The sequence below is a fragment of the Acomys minous genome (assembly GCF_964271855.1).
Source record: "Acomys minous genome assembly, chromosome: 4".
In the NCBI taxonomy this organism is placed as follows: Eukaryota; Metazoa; Chordata; class Mammalia; order Rodentia; family Muridae; genus Acomys; species Acomys minous.
Window position 1 is genome coordinate 120,532,554 of NC_140486.1, and position 18,926 is coordinate 120,551,479.

Consider the following 18,926-nt stretch of genomic DNA (forward strand, 5'->3'; position numbering starts at 1 on the left):
CTCTACCACTATATTATTAAAACAGTAAATTAATTTTTCTGAGCCTTAGATTTATTAAACAGGAGAGATAACCTAAACTTCTGTCAGAATTCAATGAATTTATATATAATATATTTATATTGTTTTTATATTTATATATTTAGCATATTAAATTTTTATATTTATATATGTATAATATACTATATATTATATAGTATATGTTACATGTTATTATATAATATATATGTTATATATAATATTATATATTTACATTATATATATTCATGTTATTTTCTGTTTATACTCTTCAGACGTTCCATATTCATAAACACATTCTTAGACTTTCATGTGTATTAAAAAGGAAATGACTTTGCATTGGTTTGCATAAACAAACTAAACTTTATCTTAATGAAGCACAACAAGAATTCTCAGGCAGGGTTATTTTACCCTTCAGATGACATTTGACAATGTCTGTTGACATTTTTGGTTGCCACAGCTCACAGGATTGCTGTTGGCTTCTAGTGGATGAGGGCCAAGGCTATGACTAAACATCTGGTGATACACAGGACAGCCTGGCACATCACAGGATTCTTCAGCCCAAATGTTAATAGTGCTAAGCAGCTGGGACACCACACCACAGCTGTATCACCACCTTGCTAAGCAAGGAACATAGTGTTGTTTTCTCTAAACATTACCCAACTGTAGGTTGGGTAACCTATAAATTGAAAAATGAAGAGCTTCGTTCAGTAAAATATGTTTTAAAGGCACAATGTCTATTTTCTTGTGGCTACAAAAGAAACCCTAGCCTCTGAAAATTAACTTTAAATTTGTTACAAATGCATGTCAACAGAAAGCGGTAGCCTGTCATACGTTCATATAAAATACTACTTGAAGTGCAATAGTTTAAGTTGGAGGATCTCTGACTTTTAAATACATGCATTTGCTTTCCCTTCTTTTCCATCCTAAAGCCATTAGGTAGAGCACAGCGGGGTAGACATCAGGTTATTGGACAGGCTTTGAATAGCAGGGAAGGAAGTGTGAATGGGTTGGATTGTTGACATGGTGTTTTACTCAGCTTTCTGTCGGTGTATATCCTGTAGTTGAGATAATCACTTTGTAAGGCGACAGGCATCCATCCACAGTAGGTTGGCTCATTGCTTTTGGGCAAGTGTCGAGGCAGCAGACCTTTCAGAGAGAATTGTAGAGCACAACCGTTAACGTCATGGCTAGGAACACAAGGCAGAAAAGAGAAAAGATCTAGTGTCTCCCCTTATCGGCTTTAAAAGCATGCATTCAGATACCCAAGACTCCCTTTAGGCTTTACCTCTTAAAGTAAAGGTCCTGCCACCTTCAATTAGTGCAAAACTGGCCACTGATTAGTGACGTAAGAATTGTGGAGAGCATTCCAGTTTCAAATAAATCATACAGAACTATCAAAATCCAAATAAAGTGAACAGTCTATTTGGGGATGTCAACCAAGGCCGAGTGGGATGAAGAAGGGAAGGGAAAGTTCTGATAGTCTAAGAGCCATGGGCAGTTGGCAGAAAGACACAAGGGTGCCTTTGAAGGACCACAGCTCAGACAATTTTGGCATCAAAGCAATGTACTTAAAGATGGTAACTGATTAAAACCCACTGAACAAAACAGAACCATGAGCCCATTGTGATGTAATAAGGAAAATAAGTTGAAAGCCTGATGAAGAATTGAATATCTGAAAAGTTAAAAATAACCACCACCACCACCACCACCAAAAACATTAATTAAAGGGGAACTGTACAGTAGAACCTATGGTGGAAAGACCATTTAAGTAAGTCAACACAAACATGGTCTCAACAAGACAAAATGCTCTTGCCATCTGATGAAAGCTTCCGGGGTAGAGCTCATCTGTGTGGCCAATAGGTAGGTATATTATAGATGCTTTTGGCTTTTGATGCTACAAGCATTTGGATGCCACTACACTGGGAGAAGCCAGCTGCCATTTGCTAGGGATACCCAAGCAGCCTTCAAAGGAAGATCGCAGAGTGAGGACGTTTGTCTGCCAATATCTAGCACTGGCTGATAGCCACGTAGTAGGATGCACTTTTTAGCTTTTGTGTATGTATGCATATGTATGTGTGGGTACATGTGAACACATGTAGAGACCTGGCTTGCTCCATGCAGATCTTGAGGATCTGAGCTTCAGGTGTCCAGGCTTAGCAACAAGGGCCTTTGGATGATGTGGCATCTCGGGCCCAGATGTACTTGTTCTACAAAGGAAATCTCCCTCAATGTACCAGCAGTATTGAAGCATGAGGTGAATAACTTTATCTTTAATGGTTTTAGAAAAAAGATTATTTGTACTACAATTTCAACATTTCTCTGTTTGAGAGTCTTAAATTTTTTAGTTATGCAAAGTGAAAAATAGTGTATTCCAGGCCATGCTCTTGGCTTTAAAAAGAAACGTGTGTGCTTAAAAGGAATACCTTCATATCTGGATTTTCTAGGCTTTATTTTTTTTAAAAACTTACCAATCTGCTTTTGGTGTACATTTAAGTGGCTTCCAGCACTACTATTAAAAACACCTAGTTCTTTGTTACTTTGAACAGTACTATTGAATATCTTTATTGACATTTTGTGCCATTGTTTAAACTTTGTTCAAGAACAGATGCCCAGAAATCAAGTTACTGTGTGAATGGATACGCATCCTTTGGTCAGTCAGTCATGTCATCCTAGGAAACCTCATACAGTCTCCCTCAAAGTTAGTAAAATTCGTAATTTGTTAGATATTTTGTTTCTCTCACACACTAGAAAGTACTTTCTGTAAAACTGGGAATGTATCTGTCTGATTATCGGTCCTGAACATTATGGCACTGAATATGCATTTGGAGCAGTGATAACTGCAAGCATTTGGTACATGCTTGGCTCTATCCTTAGGAGATTAATTCACTTATTCCTGGAATAGTTCTTATGAAGTAGGTGTCTGATCATTTCTGCTGGTGAAGAAACGGAAGCACAGACAGACTTTGTACTCAGTCAAACAGAGCTAGACCCCAGGCAGTTTTCCTTCAGTTTCCTGGTAGCCACTCTTCTGTTCACTTCTCCCATTGAGTATGTCAACCCATAAAGAAAACAAAAACAAAAACAGTCAGCATGTTTTCTTGAGTCTGACCAATTACAGGTTTCAGGGATTTCTTTTTCCTTTGTTAAATAAAAGCAGCAAGAATGACCAACTAATCCCAGTTAGTTTTACAGTCCTGCAATGCAGCCCTGACTTACTACCTAATGGTCGGCTTCTAGAATTAATACCCATACAGGCATGAACTGTAAATCACTCTTGCCTGGTGAAATTATGGAGATATAAACAGGATATGTGCTTTGTATTACAGATAAAATAGAGCATCCAGGCTTCCTGTCTCCAGGAGACAGAACCTTTATTACTGCCTCTCAAGCACATCATGTCCTCTGCTGCACCTGGGCTCCTGAGGTCCTGCTGTCCCCTGTACCAGGCATGCCCAGGCTTGGCCTTCTGTTGAAGATATTTATTTCATCTTAAAGATGCTTCTCTTTCTCAGATATTTGAGTTTCTTTAATGGTCTTTTCTAGGGAGAGTTCTTCCACCAATTATGTGAAGTTCTTACCACCTTAATAAATTATTTCCTCCTTTTAGTTTTAGTTATCTTAAAGAAAATCAAATATGGATTACAAAGTTTTGCGCAATACACAAAATTAAGTATTTTTGAATGAGCATTATCTCAGGAACATATAATTTGAATAATCTTGAAAGAAAATTTGGACTATTCCATATCCTATATTAATTGGAATTATGAACTAAAAAATGAAATGGTTAAACATATTTATTTTCATATTATAATGTGTATTCCATCTTTGAAAGGCTTAAGCAGCATAGTTGGCTTTCATTCCCATAATAGGTATTGTGTTTATGGTAACAGATACTATCCTTGCTTCCACCCACAGCTTCAGGTGTCTGTAAGTAGTTGGTTTGGGGACATCAAAGATAATACAATCAATCAAACAGCTAAATGGAATTTTATTTCCCAGGATAGTACTTGAGGAAGGGTGTGTTCCTGTTATAGAATTTTAACAATGAGTTTATATTCAAGTGTTTTGTTTACTACTAAGCCTTCTTGCCAGATAAAACAAGGACTGTCCTTGAGTCCTGTTCTGAATGAAATAGAATCCATTTCCTAATAAATACATTTTTAAAAAGAGAGCTTTGGGGAATGTTCTATTTTGTCACTTGACAGTACAGTACTTAGTTGGGAGCAAAGACAAAAGCACAGCCTTCAGCACCAACACCCCAATCCCTAGGAGGCCAAGGGTTTTGTTGCTCATCTCAAACAGGGAGCCAAAGACAAAAGTTCAAACAAACATTAGCAGTCTTGTAAAAATGTCAGTGGGCATATAAATCACCTGTGATCCTTGGGTGCTGTGAGCCTCAGCGTCCCTGAGGTACTTGAACATTAAATTTTAGTTTATTTATATTTGGTGTGTGGTGTGTAACTTAGTGATGACTGTGATGAATTTGTTCTGTTTACAGTTAATGTTTGTTTGTTTATGTTTTGGGCTTTTACAAACACACACACACACACACACACACACACACACACACACACACACACGTGCACATCTAGTTTAGCTTCCCTATACCATGAGTTCAATAGGGCAATTTAGGAGCTAACATATTATTATAGAGAATGGCTAACTTATGCAATTATCATTCATTTTTCTGGTACTAGTAAGTGAACTCAGAGCCCACCGTGTGCTAACCACACGGGGTGGAACAACTGTCCCCTAGCTCCTGACTTTTGTTATATTTACTCTAGATCATCAGATCAACTGATTTGATATTTTCTGGACCGTATTGTATTTATGATTACAGATTAAAATAGGCGCTTAGAAGCATTATGATATAGAGGTTACCTCACAATGCGATACGTTTTAAATTAATGCCGACTATCATTTTCAGACTTAACACATAATCTGAAAAATGTTCAGCCCAGCTAGTGATGTCAAAGCACGGTTGACTATTTGAGTGTTTAGCCTACATAAGTCCTAGAATTCAGCCTAGCTGAGTGTGGAATGTCCCTCACACTCTTTCTGTGTGGCTTCTGCAGACAACAGGGAGAAATTTCCCCTAAGACCGAAGTGGTTGACAGTGAAGAGCTTTGGACAAAGATCAGCCCATGGAAAAAGCATACAAACTTAGACACGTGCATAAGGGGAGGGGAAGGGGGGATCACAGTTCAGTAAGATAGGATGGGGACTGTCCCACTAGCCAGAAATATTCAGAGACATACCACTTTTTCTATAAGGGAGGTGATGTGTGCAGAATATGGACTGTAAATTTTTACTGGAGTAATTAAGGCTCCAGAAAACCATCCCTTTGGCATTTGTATGTGCCTGGGACATGACCTGGCCATGGGAGTCTGTCCGATGAGGTTGCGTTCCTGCTTTCCCTTCTTACTGAGTAAGTAGGCCTTCAGGCCTGAGTGTGGAAGTCAGCTGTGTTCCTGTCTGTAGCTGAGAGTATTTTTATGGGGGTGGAGGTGAGCTTGTGAGGAGAGGAGGAAGAAACGTGGGAGGACCTTAATCTAGAATCTTTTAAGGCTGTTAATTTCCTTTTGATAAAAGTACTCAACAAAGTCGGCCCTGGTTTTGAGGTATCCTTCCCTGAGCCCGCCATCAGTCTCTTATTTATATTACTAGGAAGTTCTTGATCTTGGTCTTTCTAGAGATACTTCATTCGGAGGATGGTTAGATCCTCCCCCCTCCACTTCCACCCGTTTCTAATTCTGTTATTAGTTTCTAAATCTTATTTATGATAGAATATCTTTGGGGATGCATGCCGCATTGGGAAGAAATTATTGCTGTGTATATTAGATGCCAGATTTTTAATGAGCATTTGCAAAGCACAGATCATGTTAACTGTAGAGTTTTAGTTTGTTTTAAAGTAATTCTGAGAACTTGGGCAATTACTTACATAGAGATACCTGTGCAGGCAGCGGGTGGCTTTGCCTCTTCTCATCTGTAGCCCTGTGGTGCATATACATGAAATGCCTTTGTTCTGTGTTTTCTGCCCGATTATTGTGGTTTCTAAGTGCTTTGTCTTCGCCTCTCTGGTTTATTCCTTGTGCCTTAGTCAGTGATTTGAGTGAATAACTTTGCTTACATTCAACTGCGGTATGGAGCAAGGCGGGTTTTTTTGTTTGTTTGTTTGTTTGTTTGGTGAGATAAGAGGACGATAGAGGAAGAAGCCCGTAGTGGGGCTGGTAGAAGGGGAAAGCAGAGGAAAGAGATAGGTTAAAAAAAATCAAAACAGTAAAATAAAAGACAAAACAGAACCCGGAGTGGGTGTAGGGGAGGAAGAGCAAGCTGAAGGCAGGACAGGAGCTTCACTGCTCAGGGTCTGTGAAGTCGCAGGGGCTCGTCGCGCGCGGGGGTGGAGAGAAGATCAACAGACCAGCATTTTCTCCAGGCTTGGGCGCAAGCTTGTGAAACTCCTCGTGTATTAAAGAACCTCGGCTGGGATTTGCTGAGGACAAATGCTGTAATGTGTTAGTCATCCATTATCGGCTTCTATTTTTGCAGGTTCCGAATGATGACTGACGCGGGTCTGCGCGATAGCCTTCACAGCCCCTGGCGTTGCGAGCGATAAGGACCTCGCGCGCCGCGTCCGTCCCTCCGTCCAGCAGCCACACTAGCCGCTCTGGAGGGCGGGCAGCTCCTGCGGGCAGAGCGGACTCCAGAGCCGCTTCCCACGCCTTGGGACCAGACCTCGCGGACTCGGCTGGCCGCGCGTCTCCCGTGGCCATGAAGTAGCGCCGGCCGCCAGCCCTGCTCTCCAGCCCGCCTGGCCGCTGCCCCGTCCCTGTGCGGACATGGCCAGACGCGCCCGCAGCCTGCTGCTGCTGCTGCTGCTCGCCCTGCAGAACAGCTGCCTGGCCTTCAGAAGCCCACTTTCTGTCTTCAAGAGGTGCGTGCTCAGGCTTGTTTGTTTCCTTTAGACAGGAGGAAGGCATGGGGGGGGGGGGGTGACGGGTGGGGGAACGGGGGTGTGCACGCTCCTTAGAAATGTAGTCACTTGTAGTGAACGGGTCCTTGAAAAAAAAAAACCATCTCTACAAGGCTGATTTTTCTCTACCCCAAAAAGACTTGAAATTTTAGCTGAGGAACTTCTGAAGTGCCCCTTGCAGAAAAAGCCCACCCATCACCCTGTAGCCGAGCTGCTACCCTGGCTTTCAGAACTCCAATTAGAAGTTGTGACTTCCAGAACTAATCGCTGCCTCTTGGGGAAATATTTTAAGAACTACAATATAGTTGTTTAGACGTGAATGCCTTCCTATATCTAACAGCTGGAGGAATAAATCATCAGGAGCGGTCGGTGTGGGGAGAAGATCATTGGCTGTAATAGCTCACTAGGAAATAGAGAGCTGTATACACGCACCTCGTAATTACCATATGAAATATTTATGTACTTGTACATTTGTAATGAATATCCAAGTCTTTATTTCGTCGCCATACAACTGTACCCAGCAAGATTGTGCTTAGGTTATTTTTGTTGTTTGTTTCCGATTAGTACTGTTGGGCACTCATAAATGTTACCAGGGACGATTCATAGTTTCACCACTAGAAAATCAGCATGCATGTGAGGATGAAAACGTCTTCCTTAAGTAGAAATAAATACGTATTACAAGATTTTGTTAAGCTGAACTTTAAGTATACCCTGCTTAGTTCCGTTGATTTTATTTTGCCTATGAATTGGTTGTATGTTGCTCATAGACAACAATGTGATTCTGGGTGTTAGGATTATTACAGAGTCATTACATCTTACAGTTTTTATTAGATCTACATTAATAACCCTTAAACGTAAAGTCATAGGACTTATTTCTGCCTTTCCAATTATGTTCAAGAATGTTCAAATTTGTCTTCTTAAGGTTTAAAGAAACTACCAGGTCGTTTTCCAATGAATGCCTTGGTACCACCAGACCAGTAACTCCTATTGATTCATCAGATTTCGCCCTGGACATTCGCATGCCTGGGGTTACACCTAAAGAGGTGCGTGGACTTCTATGCTTTATTATTATTATATTATATTATATTATATTATATTATATTATATTATATTATATATTATATTAAGATAAGGAACTTGCACTTAAAGCTGTGGTAAATTCCTTACTTTCAGACTCCCCAGATGAGGCTACAGTACCGTAAAGTACTTCAAGGCAAATAAATATTCAGTCAAATTATGTTTGTGAAAACGTTACCCATTTTGTTATTTGTGACTTGAAATGAAAACTTGAAATTTTACATTTTGAGATTCTCTATGGAGGAATGGCCTCTGCAATCCAGCTTCTAACTATGCACTAAAATAAGACAAAATGTTCTAATGAAGGGAGCGATGTTGATGAGCTGCATCCACCAGATCACTGTGTTTTTAAAATGCCCTTCCAAAGCACACAGTTAAGACAGAAAATTCTGTTTGCTGCCAAGAATTTGAAAAAAAAAAAACCACCCCAAACATTCCAGTGTTTTGGAAAGTTTGGGAAACTATTCATACAGGTGGCAGAATGAATTTTCTAGAGATATATTTTGAAGGATTAGCAGCAGCAGCAGTGCTCAAGTCATGTCACAGAGCACGTGAAGTCGAACAAGGTTGCCAGGCATCCCATGTCTTAGCACACAGGAGAAGCTAACGCCACGGCTGCCGTTTGTAGAAGGTGTTTCATTAAGCATGAAAAGGCCAGAATTCATTATGCTCTGTAGCCAGGCAGTGTGGGATTTATGTATGTCATTAAAAGATAGCCCTTTGCTTTTGAAGGGCTGCAGACAGAAAGAGGCCTGGATGTGGTACAGCTGCAGTGGCTGATGACTCATTCTTGCAGATAATGTACTATTTCCTCTTTTTCCCTTTCACCACTGGGAAAATAAAAGTATTCTGTTTATTGAGGGAAATGACTGTTGAAATGGACAAGCAGAGCACTAGAAAATACACAGGGCCCTTTACTTCAGAGTAAAACCTGACAGTAATTTGAAGACTCGAGCATGGTTGTCTGTAACCACGTTATAGCTGTGTCAGAAATGTCCCTTACAGTCTCCACATGTCCTTGTCACCATGCAGATACCCTCTCCTGTACATCTTGATAGTTCTGTCCTGGCCCTGAATTTCACAATTACCTTATTTAGTATTGAACTAAGATACTAAAACCAGAACACAAAAACCACTGTCCCCCAATAAATGAACTGTTTGTTGGTTTGTTTCTTATCAGTTTTAACATGGGGCTTTTCAGTATACTTCTTTAAACATATATTATTGGGGTTTTTGTTTGGTTGGTTGGTTTTTGTTCTTGTTTTTCGAGACAGGGTTTCTCTATGTAGCCTTGGCTGTCCTGGACCCACTTTGTTAGACCAGGATGGTCTCGAACTCACAGCAATCCTACCTGCCTCTTCCTCCCGAGTGCTGAGATTAAAGGCGTGCGCCACCAGTACCTGGCACATATATATATTCATTAATTGGTCATCTGTTTTTCTTTTTCTTCTCTTTTTTTTTTCTCCTTAAGATTGTCTCTATACTGTGAGCTAGCCTAAAGCTCCTGGAAATCCTCCTGCCTCAGTTTCCTTGTTACATGAAATGCAGAAGTATGTTACCATTCCTAACTTCAGTAACCAGTCGTTTAACATGTTCCTCACAAGGACATTAGTGTTTTAATCTCAATTAGCCCTATTTGAAAATACCCCTTTGTCCCTATTAACAACGATAATAGACAATTCTGCTGTAATCACTACTCCTAGAAGGTGTAACCATAAGATCTGATTTTTAAAAATATGGAGGAGTTCAATTTTCATAAATCTCTATTCAATTTTATAGTTTTACGGTTATTAAAACAACCACATGGAATGAGAGCATGCAGTTTATTTTCACTATAGGCACAAGATTTCACTTTGTGCAGTGCGTGGCCTTTGCAGCTGAGTCTTTCTCCTCCTTGCTTTTTCTCTAAGACCATGTGGTTCCCAGGAGCCATCTCCAGAGGAGGACTAAATGTACTGTTGCCAGCCGATGGCTGGGTCTTGCCTCCCTTCCACAGTGATCAATTCAGAAAACATCTGAGTCCTGGATCAGCCCAATCAACTTTTAGGACTTTTTCTAAGAATGCACTTTTCTGCCTCATGTGTGTGACAAACATGGAGTCCTGGCATTTAATGGGCCTGTGAGAAGGCCGTGCCTAGAATAGCACAACAGAAGAACAACAGGAAGACTGAAACAATGCTAGTTCTTGGTGATTCATTAGTGGTGGCCTTTCCTATTTCTTCCAAGCTGGGTTGAGGCTTGTCTGACCTGTATTTACCACTATCCAACTGGGTAAGGGAGTCTGTCACTGTGAAACAGCGTAGACCTGGTCAGAATGTGTCCCCATGTTCTTCAGCATGCTTGATTTAATGTGTTCTGCGTACTGACTGACCTACAGATGATGCAGCTTGTAAACATTCATGAAAAATGACAGGCTGCCCATGACAGACAGATACAACACCTCACTTCTCCTCACTTGTCATTCTTGGTGAGGTGGACTCGGAGGTATGGTACTGTAAGTACTTTTAGTGGGGGGGGGGGGGGGAAAGCAACCACTCTTGGCTTAAAATGCAGCTAAAACTGGAGTTAACACTGACATAGGTAAGAAGAAATAATAAAAAGTATTGGAATGAAAAAACTAAAGGTAATGAGGAAGTAAGATTTGAACAAAATAAACTCAAGCCTAGAAAGGGAAAATGAGCAAGAGCAAGAATAAATGAGGAAAATATAGATGATCTGAAATATGAAGAAGAAAAGACTTCTTAAACCAAGGAAAGTAAAGTAAAGCTGGGAGGTATGCCGAGCTTTGCTGTTGGTTGTGGCTCAACAAGAGAAACAGAATTCATACAAGGTAGCAACGGAGAAGCAAACTTTAGTGTCCCTAGCCAAGGGAAGTATATCATTCAATCTAGATTTCAGGAACTACCGCCTGTGTTTTGGAAATAATGAGAATGGCATGATTTTTTTTTTTCTGACAGAAGTCTTTTGCTTGAGAAGTGAGTCTGTAGGCTGGGGTAGGAAGGCAAGCAGATGGTTAATAGAAGTGGAGGAGACCTGAGGCACAATTCATATAGTATGGCTAACTAATTACATAGATGGAATACAATCCTAGATTAGTATCATGCCAAAACACACCTGTTATGTCAGGCCTCTGCATCGCTGTGCCTCCTGATGCTACAGGAGTTCAGAGTGGCCATTAAAAATTACTCGATAAACCTGAACCCGTTTGTTCAGGAAAAGTAGCTGGGACTCTATTACAACATCATTTTAATTTTTCATTCTGTTTATAATTGTTAGTGTGTATATGAGCGAGAGGGAGAGAAGGAGCTAGAGAGAGAGGGAGGGAGAGGAGGGGGAGGGAAGAAGAGAAAGAGAACAGAACAGATGAGAAGAGAGGCAAGAGAAGAGAGATGCGTGTGTGGGGAAGTCAAAGGACAACTTTGTGTGATGCTCTCCATCCGCTGTGAGTTCTGTCAATCAAACTCATTGTTGGGTTTGTGAGACAAGCACCTTTTACCTGGTGAGCCAACCTACAGCATAATTTTTTTTTTGCTGTTTTAGCCTTTAATAATCTTCATATAATCAAAACAAAACTCTTGAAGTAGATTCGGAGTTATTAGATGATCGATAGAGCATGTGCTTTGTGTCCACATGGCACTGTAATCAGTCCTCAGTAACAAAGAACAAAATCAAGAGACAAGCAAACAAACAACGAAAAAACAAGACAACAAAAAAACTTAGACTGAGAACTAAGGCGTGCTGAGAGCATGAGAAATTCCTTCGCCAGGGAAAAGCACCAATTGGTTATCTTGTACCAAGTGAGTGGCCAGCCCTGAAAACAGAAAGGAACATTATGTAGTCTAAGCAGATTGCATTTATATACCTAGGAATACCTACACACACACACACACACACACACACACACACACACACACACACACACACACCCCACCACCACCACCACCACCACCACCACCAACAACAACAACAACAACTAAAGAAACAGGCCATGAATGTGGAAGAACGCAAGGAGGGGTACATGAACGAGAGGGTTTGGAGTGAGGAAAGGGAAAAAGGAAAATGATCATTACACTTTTAAAAATAAAACAATGTAAAATTTAAAAATATTAAGTAAACAGATAATAGGAAAAAGACTTTTTCAGCACATATTTCTGAAATTCACAGTACCACTATCAACAAAACAGTCAAAGGCTAAAGGAATTCAATAGAATTTTTTTAAATCTAAAAGCTTAATTAAACAAAGAACTAAGCAACCAATCTTTCTTCTTACATATTGAAAAACTGGATAAAGACAAAAAGCCCTGGGAGTTTTAGATCCTTTATGTAAAACAGCTTCAAAAGAAGGAGGTGAAAATTCAGAGGTGCAAACCCCACTGGTATAATGTGATCAAATTCTGAAAGTCTCTGCACGGTTCATCAAGAAATGTTTTTACAAATATCAGTGCAATGAGATGCAAACCGTAGGGCTCTAAGCATGGGCTTTTCTATATCAACATACAGCCTGTCGGTGAAAATAATACTATACTGAAGGCTCTGTGGCTTTGATCATACACAGTTAAACTCGCTCTTCTCTGACGTGGGAAGTTTTATGTGTTTCCCATTCTTTTATTAGTTTCCCGGTCACGAGTGTGCTTGGGCTTTCATTTATTTGTTCGGTTCCAGATTTGAGGAGATGATGGGGAAGAGTAGCAGCTTTAAAGCTTTCCGCTTCCTCGTGTCCAGTGATGCTGTTTCAGAACACAGCAAAGCCAGGAATTGACAATGCATTAAGACTCCTCATTCAGTGCTTTTTCTTCACGGGAGCCCTTAGTCATCTGGGACTCTGAACCGTGGCCGTGGCCAACTCATATCTGCAGTGAAAACAGTTGGGTAAACTGCATGTTCATTTATGATCAGTGTATCTATTCGGTGAGCTAACTATCCCATGGATGCTTGGCTTTAAAATAAAATAATCGAGGCATAATTATGAATCAGTTTACATATAGTTTGTTTTCTAAACTAAGCCAGATCCAGGAGTTGAAAGCCAGATTGGCAGTGGCCTCAGCCTAGCTCTTCTGGGACTGATTCAGCCACGTTTCTTAGCTCATCGGTAACTTACTTCTGTCCCTTCTCCTGCCTACAGAACGGAGGTTTGCCTGACCCAGGGTGTTCTGAGGAGTGAGAGTTACCAGCAGCTCTTTCCTCTCAGTTTTGTTGCCCACGCTGGGTAAGCGGTCGGAATATGCCTGTGTCCTGGTATTGCCGCCCTCGGCATATATGTTCAAACAACCGAGAGACGAGTTTTAAGATGAGACGTGACTAAGCCTTGTGCTTTCCACCGTGACCCTGTGCAGTCAGGGTGACGACATAAGGATTTTAAAGGTGAGGGAAAGATCTTAAAATTGAGGCAAGGTAGAAAGCATGAGCCTGAACAAGAGAACGCTAAGTAGAGTAAGAAGAGGCGGGACTCCGTGGGCTGGGTCACAGCAAGGAATCCAGGGACAGTGGCCCTGTGAGCAGAGAGGGGAGGAACATTGGCATTAAACACCTGTTCCTCAGCCTTTACACATCTGTTGGAGTCCTTGCAAGAGACGTTTTCCAAAGAAGAGATATCAGTAGGCGTCTCATGAGTGTGTTAGCTTGACTCGTCCTAGCTTCCCCTTCTGACACTGACCTTATAAAATAATAAGCAACACCAGCAAAGCTCCACTCATTTCCAATAGAAGTGATTTCAAATCCTGAACTTACATAGAAGTTGCTATCCATTTACTATTCTTCAGTTAGCATTGGTCCTCTCTGTTACTATTACTAATGGCAGAGCTGGCAGTGATGGGCACTGGATGACTAAAAAGGAAAAGCCACTACCTTGATCATTTAGCTTCTTGTCCTTAAATTGTTATGAGAATTTTTTTTTCATTTTAGTTAAGACTGGTGCTATGTGCCAAATTTACAAATTATATTTTATTTCTGTATTGAGTTCTTGCTTCATTAGTAAAACCCAATTACATGAATTAAATAAAACACAAAAAACATACTAATAGGTTCTTGTAAACGACAAATTACAGTGGTGTATAGTTTGTTTTTAACTAATTAAGCTTAAGTTATTATATTTTGTCTGTGTTTTCATGGAAGCCTGTTTAGCGCTCAGTCACGGAAGTCCTCTGATATTTCTTACTTACATTTGGGGCTGCACATATGAGAACACACTGACCACTTTCCATATTCTTTTCCTAAAATGTAAGCAGAAGAAAAAACACTGGGCCAAGTGATACAGCTGAGAATGGGAGGGCACTTTGCTGCCAGCCCTGATGGCCCGAGTTCAGTCCCTGAGACCTGTGTGACTTGTATGGAAGAAGTAGATAACTGGTTCCCACACGTCTTCCTCTAGCCTCCACACGCCCATTGTGGGGGGCTCGCACGCTTGCACACACACACAGACACACACAGACACACACACACACACACACAAACACACACACACATACGCTAAAATTAATGTAGATTTTTAAAAGAAGGTTAAATTTTTTAAATCATCTTATATTAGTTTTTTTATTTTATCTGGTGCCGCAGTGGATGTTGGGGAGGCACCCGTGCAGTGGAAGACTACCTTGTGACTCTCCATTTCCTCAGTGAGATCTGCCTTCTCCTTGCTATGTTCTGTTCCAATTAAGCGTCTTTAAGGAGAGAACATATTTTTGAGTGTTCATTATGGACTACTATTATTGGACACTTTACAACCACTGTCTAACTAATTAGCATAAAAATCCTACTCAAGGACTTATTATGTTCATTTTTTTTTTGCACAAGAAATTGAGAGGGAAAGATTACAGTAGCCTGCCTACAGCCAAATGGCAAGTAAATAGAATACAGCTTCAAATGTATATTAACTTGAATCTGAAACTAATGCTTACTTGATAATTCTGTGCCACAAATCTGTTAACTATTGCTGTGAGGAGAAATTTAGCTATTATCAGTGGTACAATTTACTGAAAGACAAAGCAGCCATATGCCTTGGACACCAAGAGACGTAATGCCAATCATATACCAAAAGTAATATATAGTAACAGAGAGAATGTTGCTATGTTTATTTTATATAAACATGTATTTTACTTATACATACTTGTAAAATATATATATATAATTATTTTGCTAAAGTAAAGATTACTGACACCGTTCTAAATCCCCAAACATACTCTTCTTAAACACTGTCATGCAAAAGGAAAGAAATGCTGTTGGTCTCAATGCTTCAGTCATTTCCCACCACCTAATTGTTCACACATTATAAGCAAGTTTACCCAATTTTCTCCCAAAGTTTTCATTAATCCTGTCTAACTATAAACCATAGTTCAGCCAACTATTTCTTAATGTTCCAGATAGTAAACACTTTCCACTTGTATGGCATACAGTCTCTTGTCTGTTGTAGTTTAAAAGCAGCCATAGCTAATATGTAAATGTATGGATTGGCTGTATTCCAGTACAGAGTTGTATCTACTAAAACAGCCAGCCAGCCCATGGGCTGTGATTTCTATGTCCCTGATCAAAACAACTGTGCATGTCCATCATTTTGCCTGATAAGTGGATTTAACCTTTGGTATCTAATGAGCTGTGTGTGACTTACAGAACATGAGGAACAAAATTATCAATGCAAGGCAAACAGTGCCTTAATCTTTGTTTCTTAGTTACCCCTTCAGTATTCATGTTTAAATGACCTTGTAAACCTGAGTTCTCTTGTTTGGAAAATGCATTTCCCACTTCACTATCTCAGAAAGTAGCAATTCCTGTCATATAATTCTTCTAGATAAAATATACTAGCCTCTTTATCTACGTGCCGTTCTCCGGCATGGTTCATAAGCAATATGCTAGTCTGTTCTGTTGGCATCATCAGCAAATGCAGCAGCATCCAGGCTTTCTGTGACCACAGCCATCTTTCTCATTCTGGTAGACAACCTTGTGTTCTTTCCGCACTGTGATGGTAGCATCTATGGCCTATGCATCTGTAGAATGTGGTCCACGCAGCAGCCATGGGGATCTCATTAAAGCACAAGTCAGACCACATCACCCTTCTAGAAAACACTTCAGATGCCGCCAGCACCACTCACACTTAAAACCAAATCCTTTAAAGTGACCTCCACAGCCGTTCATTTTCCTGATACCGTCCCCATTCTTTGTCTCTTAACCTTCATGCCTGTGTTATAAGTCATGTCAAAGGTAAACAAGACCGACTGCTGTAAAATGGTACGACACGTTTTGAAAAGTAATAACTGTTGCAGCAAGGTATAAAATCTGGTGTGAACTGAACTCAACTGCAATATGTGCTGACGGGACTGAGCGTGGTCAGTGGGGAACCGGGGAGTGAAGGCGTGTAGCAAACAAGCAGGGACTCAGCAAAGTCACAGAAGTAAGAAATCACAAGGGTTAGCCAGGATCAATGTGATCAGGCCTGGTGTGTCCGCTTGCTGGCAATGGCCAAGGTTGTGATTCTGTCCAATTACAGGGTCTGGGATCCAAAGGCTTTATTTTCTCAGGTGTGGCTGGGGTAGATAGCAGTGAATTTGTTTCTTCAACTAGAATTTTCTTAAGCAAGCACTTTAAGAGATTTTTCCCAGTTCATCTTAGGGATGCAGGGTTGAGCCGTGAAACATTGTCAGTGCTTGCCCAGGTCTTTATAGGTGAACTAAGCTGAGCTGAGGAGAAGGAGTCTTGGAAGAGTCTGGCTTGAGCTGGGTTGTAAATATTCTGTAGGTATTCTGTAGGCACAGGGCTAGATGCAGCATCTTAGGGTAGATACTTCCGTTGTTTCAATTATGCAATGGGAATTACAGTTTCTGATTGGATTGTAGGGAAATCCATTAATACGTATAAAGCTCAGTAAATGTTGTTATCATTTCTGCTCTGAAAAACATTATGATGGATAAATTAAGACGCACTCAAGTAGGTCATAGAAGGCTCTGCACAGTGAGCCCTTCACTAGTGTTAAAATGAACAGTGAGGGTCTTCTGAAGCATCTAGAATTTGCCTTGTTAGGAAGATTACAGTCAACATTTTCTGGAGCACATTGTAGAAGCAGGTTAGTGTCTACATCTCTCCCACATGTATATCCTTAAGAAAATATCTATGGATACAGTAAAAATTGAAAAAAATGAGGTAAGGAAAGATAATTGGAAACAGAAAACCAGCATGTCTATAAAGATAGCTCTAGAAATAACGTTGTGAGCAGATGAGTGATCAGAACTATAACCTTCATAATTTCATGTGTTTAAAAAGATCTGATAATTGAAAAGTCAACTATCCAGTAACAACAGAACAGTCATATACCTTAAGTAGCAAAGTATCATTTCAAATATGTAAAATAAGTATTCAAAGTAAAGTTGATTGATATATAATTATGAAGTTACATGTGCATGCTAGGGAGACAGCTTCATCAGTAGAGTACTTGTCACAAACTGAACATGGGGACCTGAGTTCAGGTCACCAACATCCATCTAAAAAAGCTCGGTAGGTGAGAGGGCTTGCTGCACGGGCATGAGGCCCTAAGTCTACATCCCAGCAAAAGGGGAAAAGGCGGGCATGGCTGGCCCTCACTCACCTGTGATCCAGTGTTGTGGAGTACAAAGGCAGAGGGTTGCTGGGGCTTGCTCGCTGCCACCGCAGCTCCAGGTTTAATAAGAGTAGGGGAGATAAAAGTAGAACACCCGACACACGTACGTGTGCATGCGTCATACAAGTGTGTGTATATACACGTAAAAATAGTGTGAAGTGTGAGCCCACCTTAATTAAAACCAGTTTAACACAATGTCCTGATACACACCTGTCTGTCAGACTAGATGTTTTTCATGTCCGTTTGGTTATATTTTTACCCAGGTGATGTAGGTGTGGGCAGAGGCACTTGTGGTTCTTACCCTTTGTTTCCTTAGAGAGGGAACAACGGAAGAATATGACAGCAGATTTTTTGTATTATTTTTCATTTTTATCATTAAAAAGATTATATATCATTTTACAATACTAATGTAAAGTTGCCTAAAAAAAATAAAAACAACAAAAGAAAACAAATAAGCAAACCACCATCTCCAATGAAAACAATGCAGCTGGGCCTTATGTTTGTCTGATATAAATCCCTAATGTTTAGAAATCTCAACAGGGGGCTTTTCCATACAGTGCCTCTAATTGATAAATTTTTAATTCCTATTCCTCTGCTTTGCAGCAGTGCCATTAAGAGACTCTGATTAATTAAAGAATTTAGGAATTTGGTACATGTTTTGAAGCAAATAGCGGCGGATTTGTAGGGTTCTTTTTCTATTTAGTCAGTCTAAAGATATTTGTAGAAGGTGACCTTGCATCGTTTCCACATTAGCAAGGGAAGGGACCCTCTCTGCACCGATTAGCCGCCAGTAAGATCCTGTTATTTCACTTATTTTCAGGTTCACGTAATCTGAATTAATATTTTACTAACTCTGTTCAAGAAAAGCCTTCGCAGTCATTCTGCATGGGTGTCACATTCTTTGAAGAAAGTACAGACTATGCTCTTTCAAGGCAAGGGTAGCTCTTCACAGACAGTACAGCGTACTTGGTTGTGTAGAAGGAGACAAATCAGATACGTACATTGCAGGACTAGTTGCCCATCCAGCAGCCCTCAGAGCACTGTAGGAGAGCAATGTATATATATAAAAATAGAGGCTACTTTTCTGTTGTACAGTGTGTCTCTCTCCCACCTCCAGCTAGTCCTTTATTAAAGGAAAACATTTGCCATGGCAACATTGATTTACAAAGGGCAACTGATGTTTCTCAGAGATTGAAGTATTTCTTTTCATACATCTCCTGTACACATACAGCCAACACTGTAACGACCTTATTTCATAATTTTGTAGATAACTAAAAAGGC

At 40.3% G+C, this 18,926-nt stretch overlaps 1 protein-coding gene across 11 annotated transcripts in view; it reads left to right on the forward strand.

The window, feature by feature from the left end:
• Positions 1–18,926, forward strand: part of PAM (peptidylglycine alpha-amidating monooxygenase) — a 278,579-nt gene that overhangs the window by 113,707 nt on the left and 145,946 nt on the right. For all 11 annotated transcript variants that reach the window (XM_084780124.1, XM_084780128.1, XM_084780127.1 and 8 more), the window contains exons 2-3: positions 6,568–6,952; positions 7,914–8,034. In XM_084780124.1, the coding sequence (XP_084636250.1) occupies positions 6,858–6,952; positions 7,914–8,034 (216 nt within the window). In that variant the 5' untranslated portion in view covers positions 6,568–6,857. The remainder of the gene's footprint in view (positions 1–6,567; positions 6,953–7,913; positions 8,035–18,926) is intronic.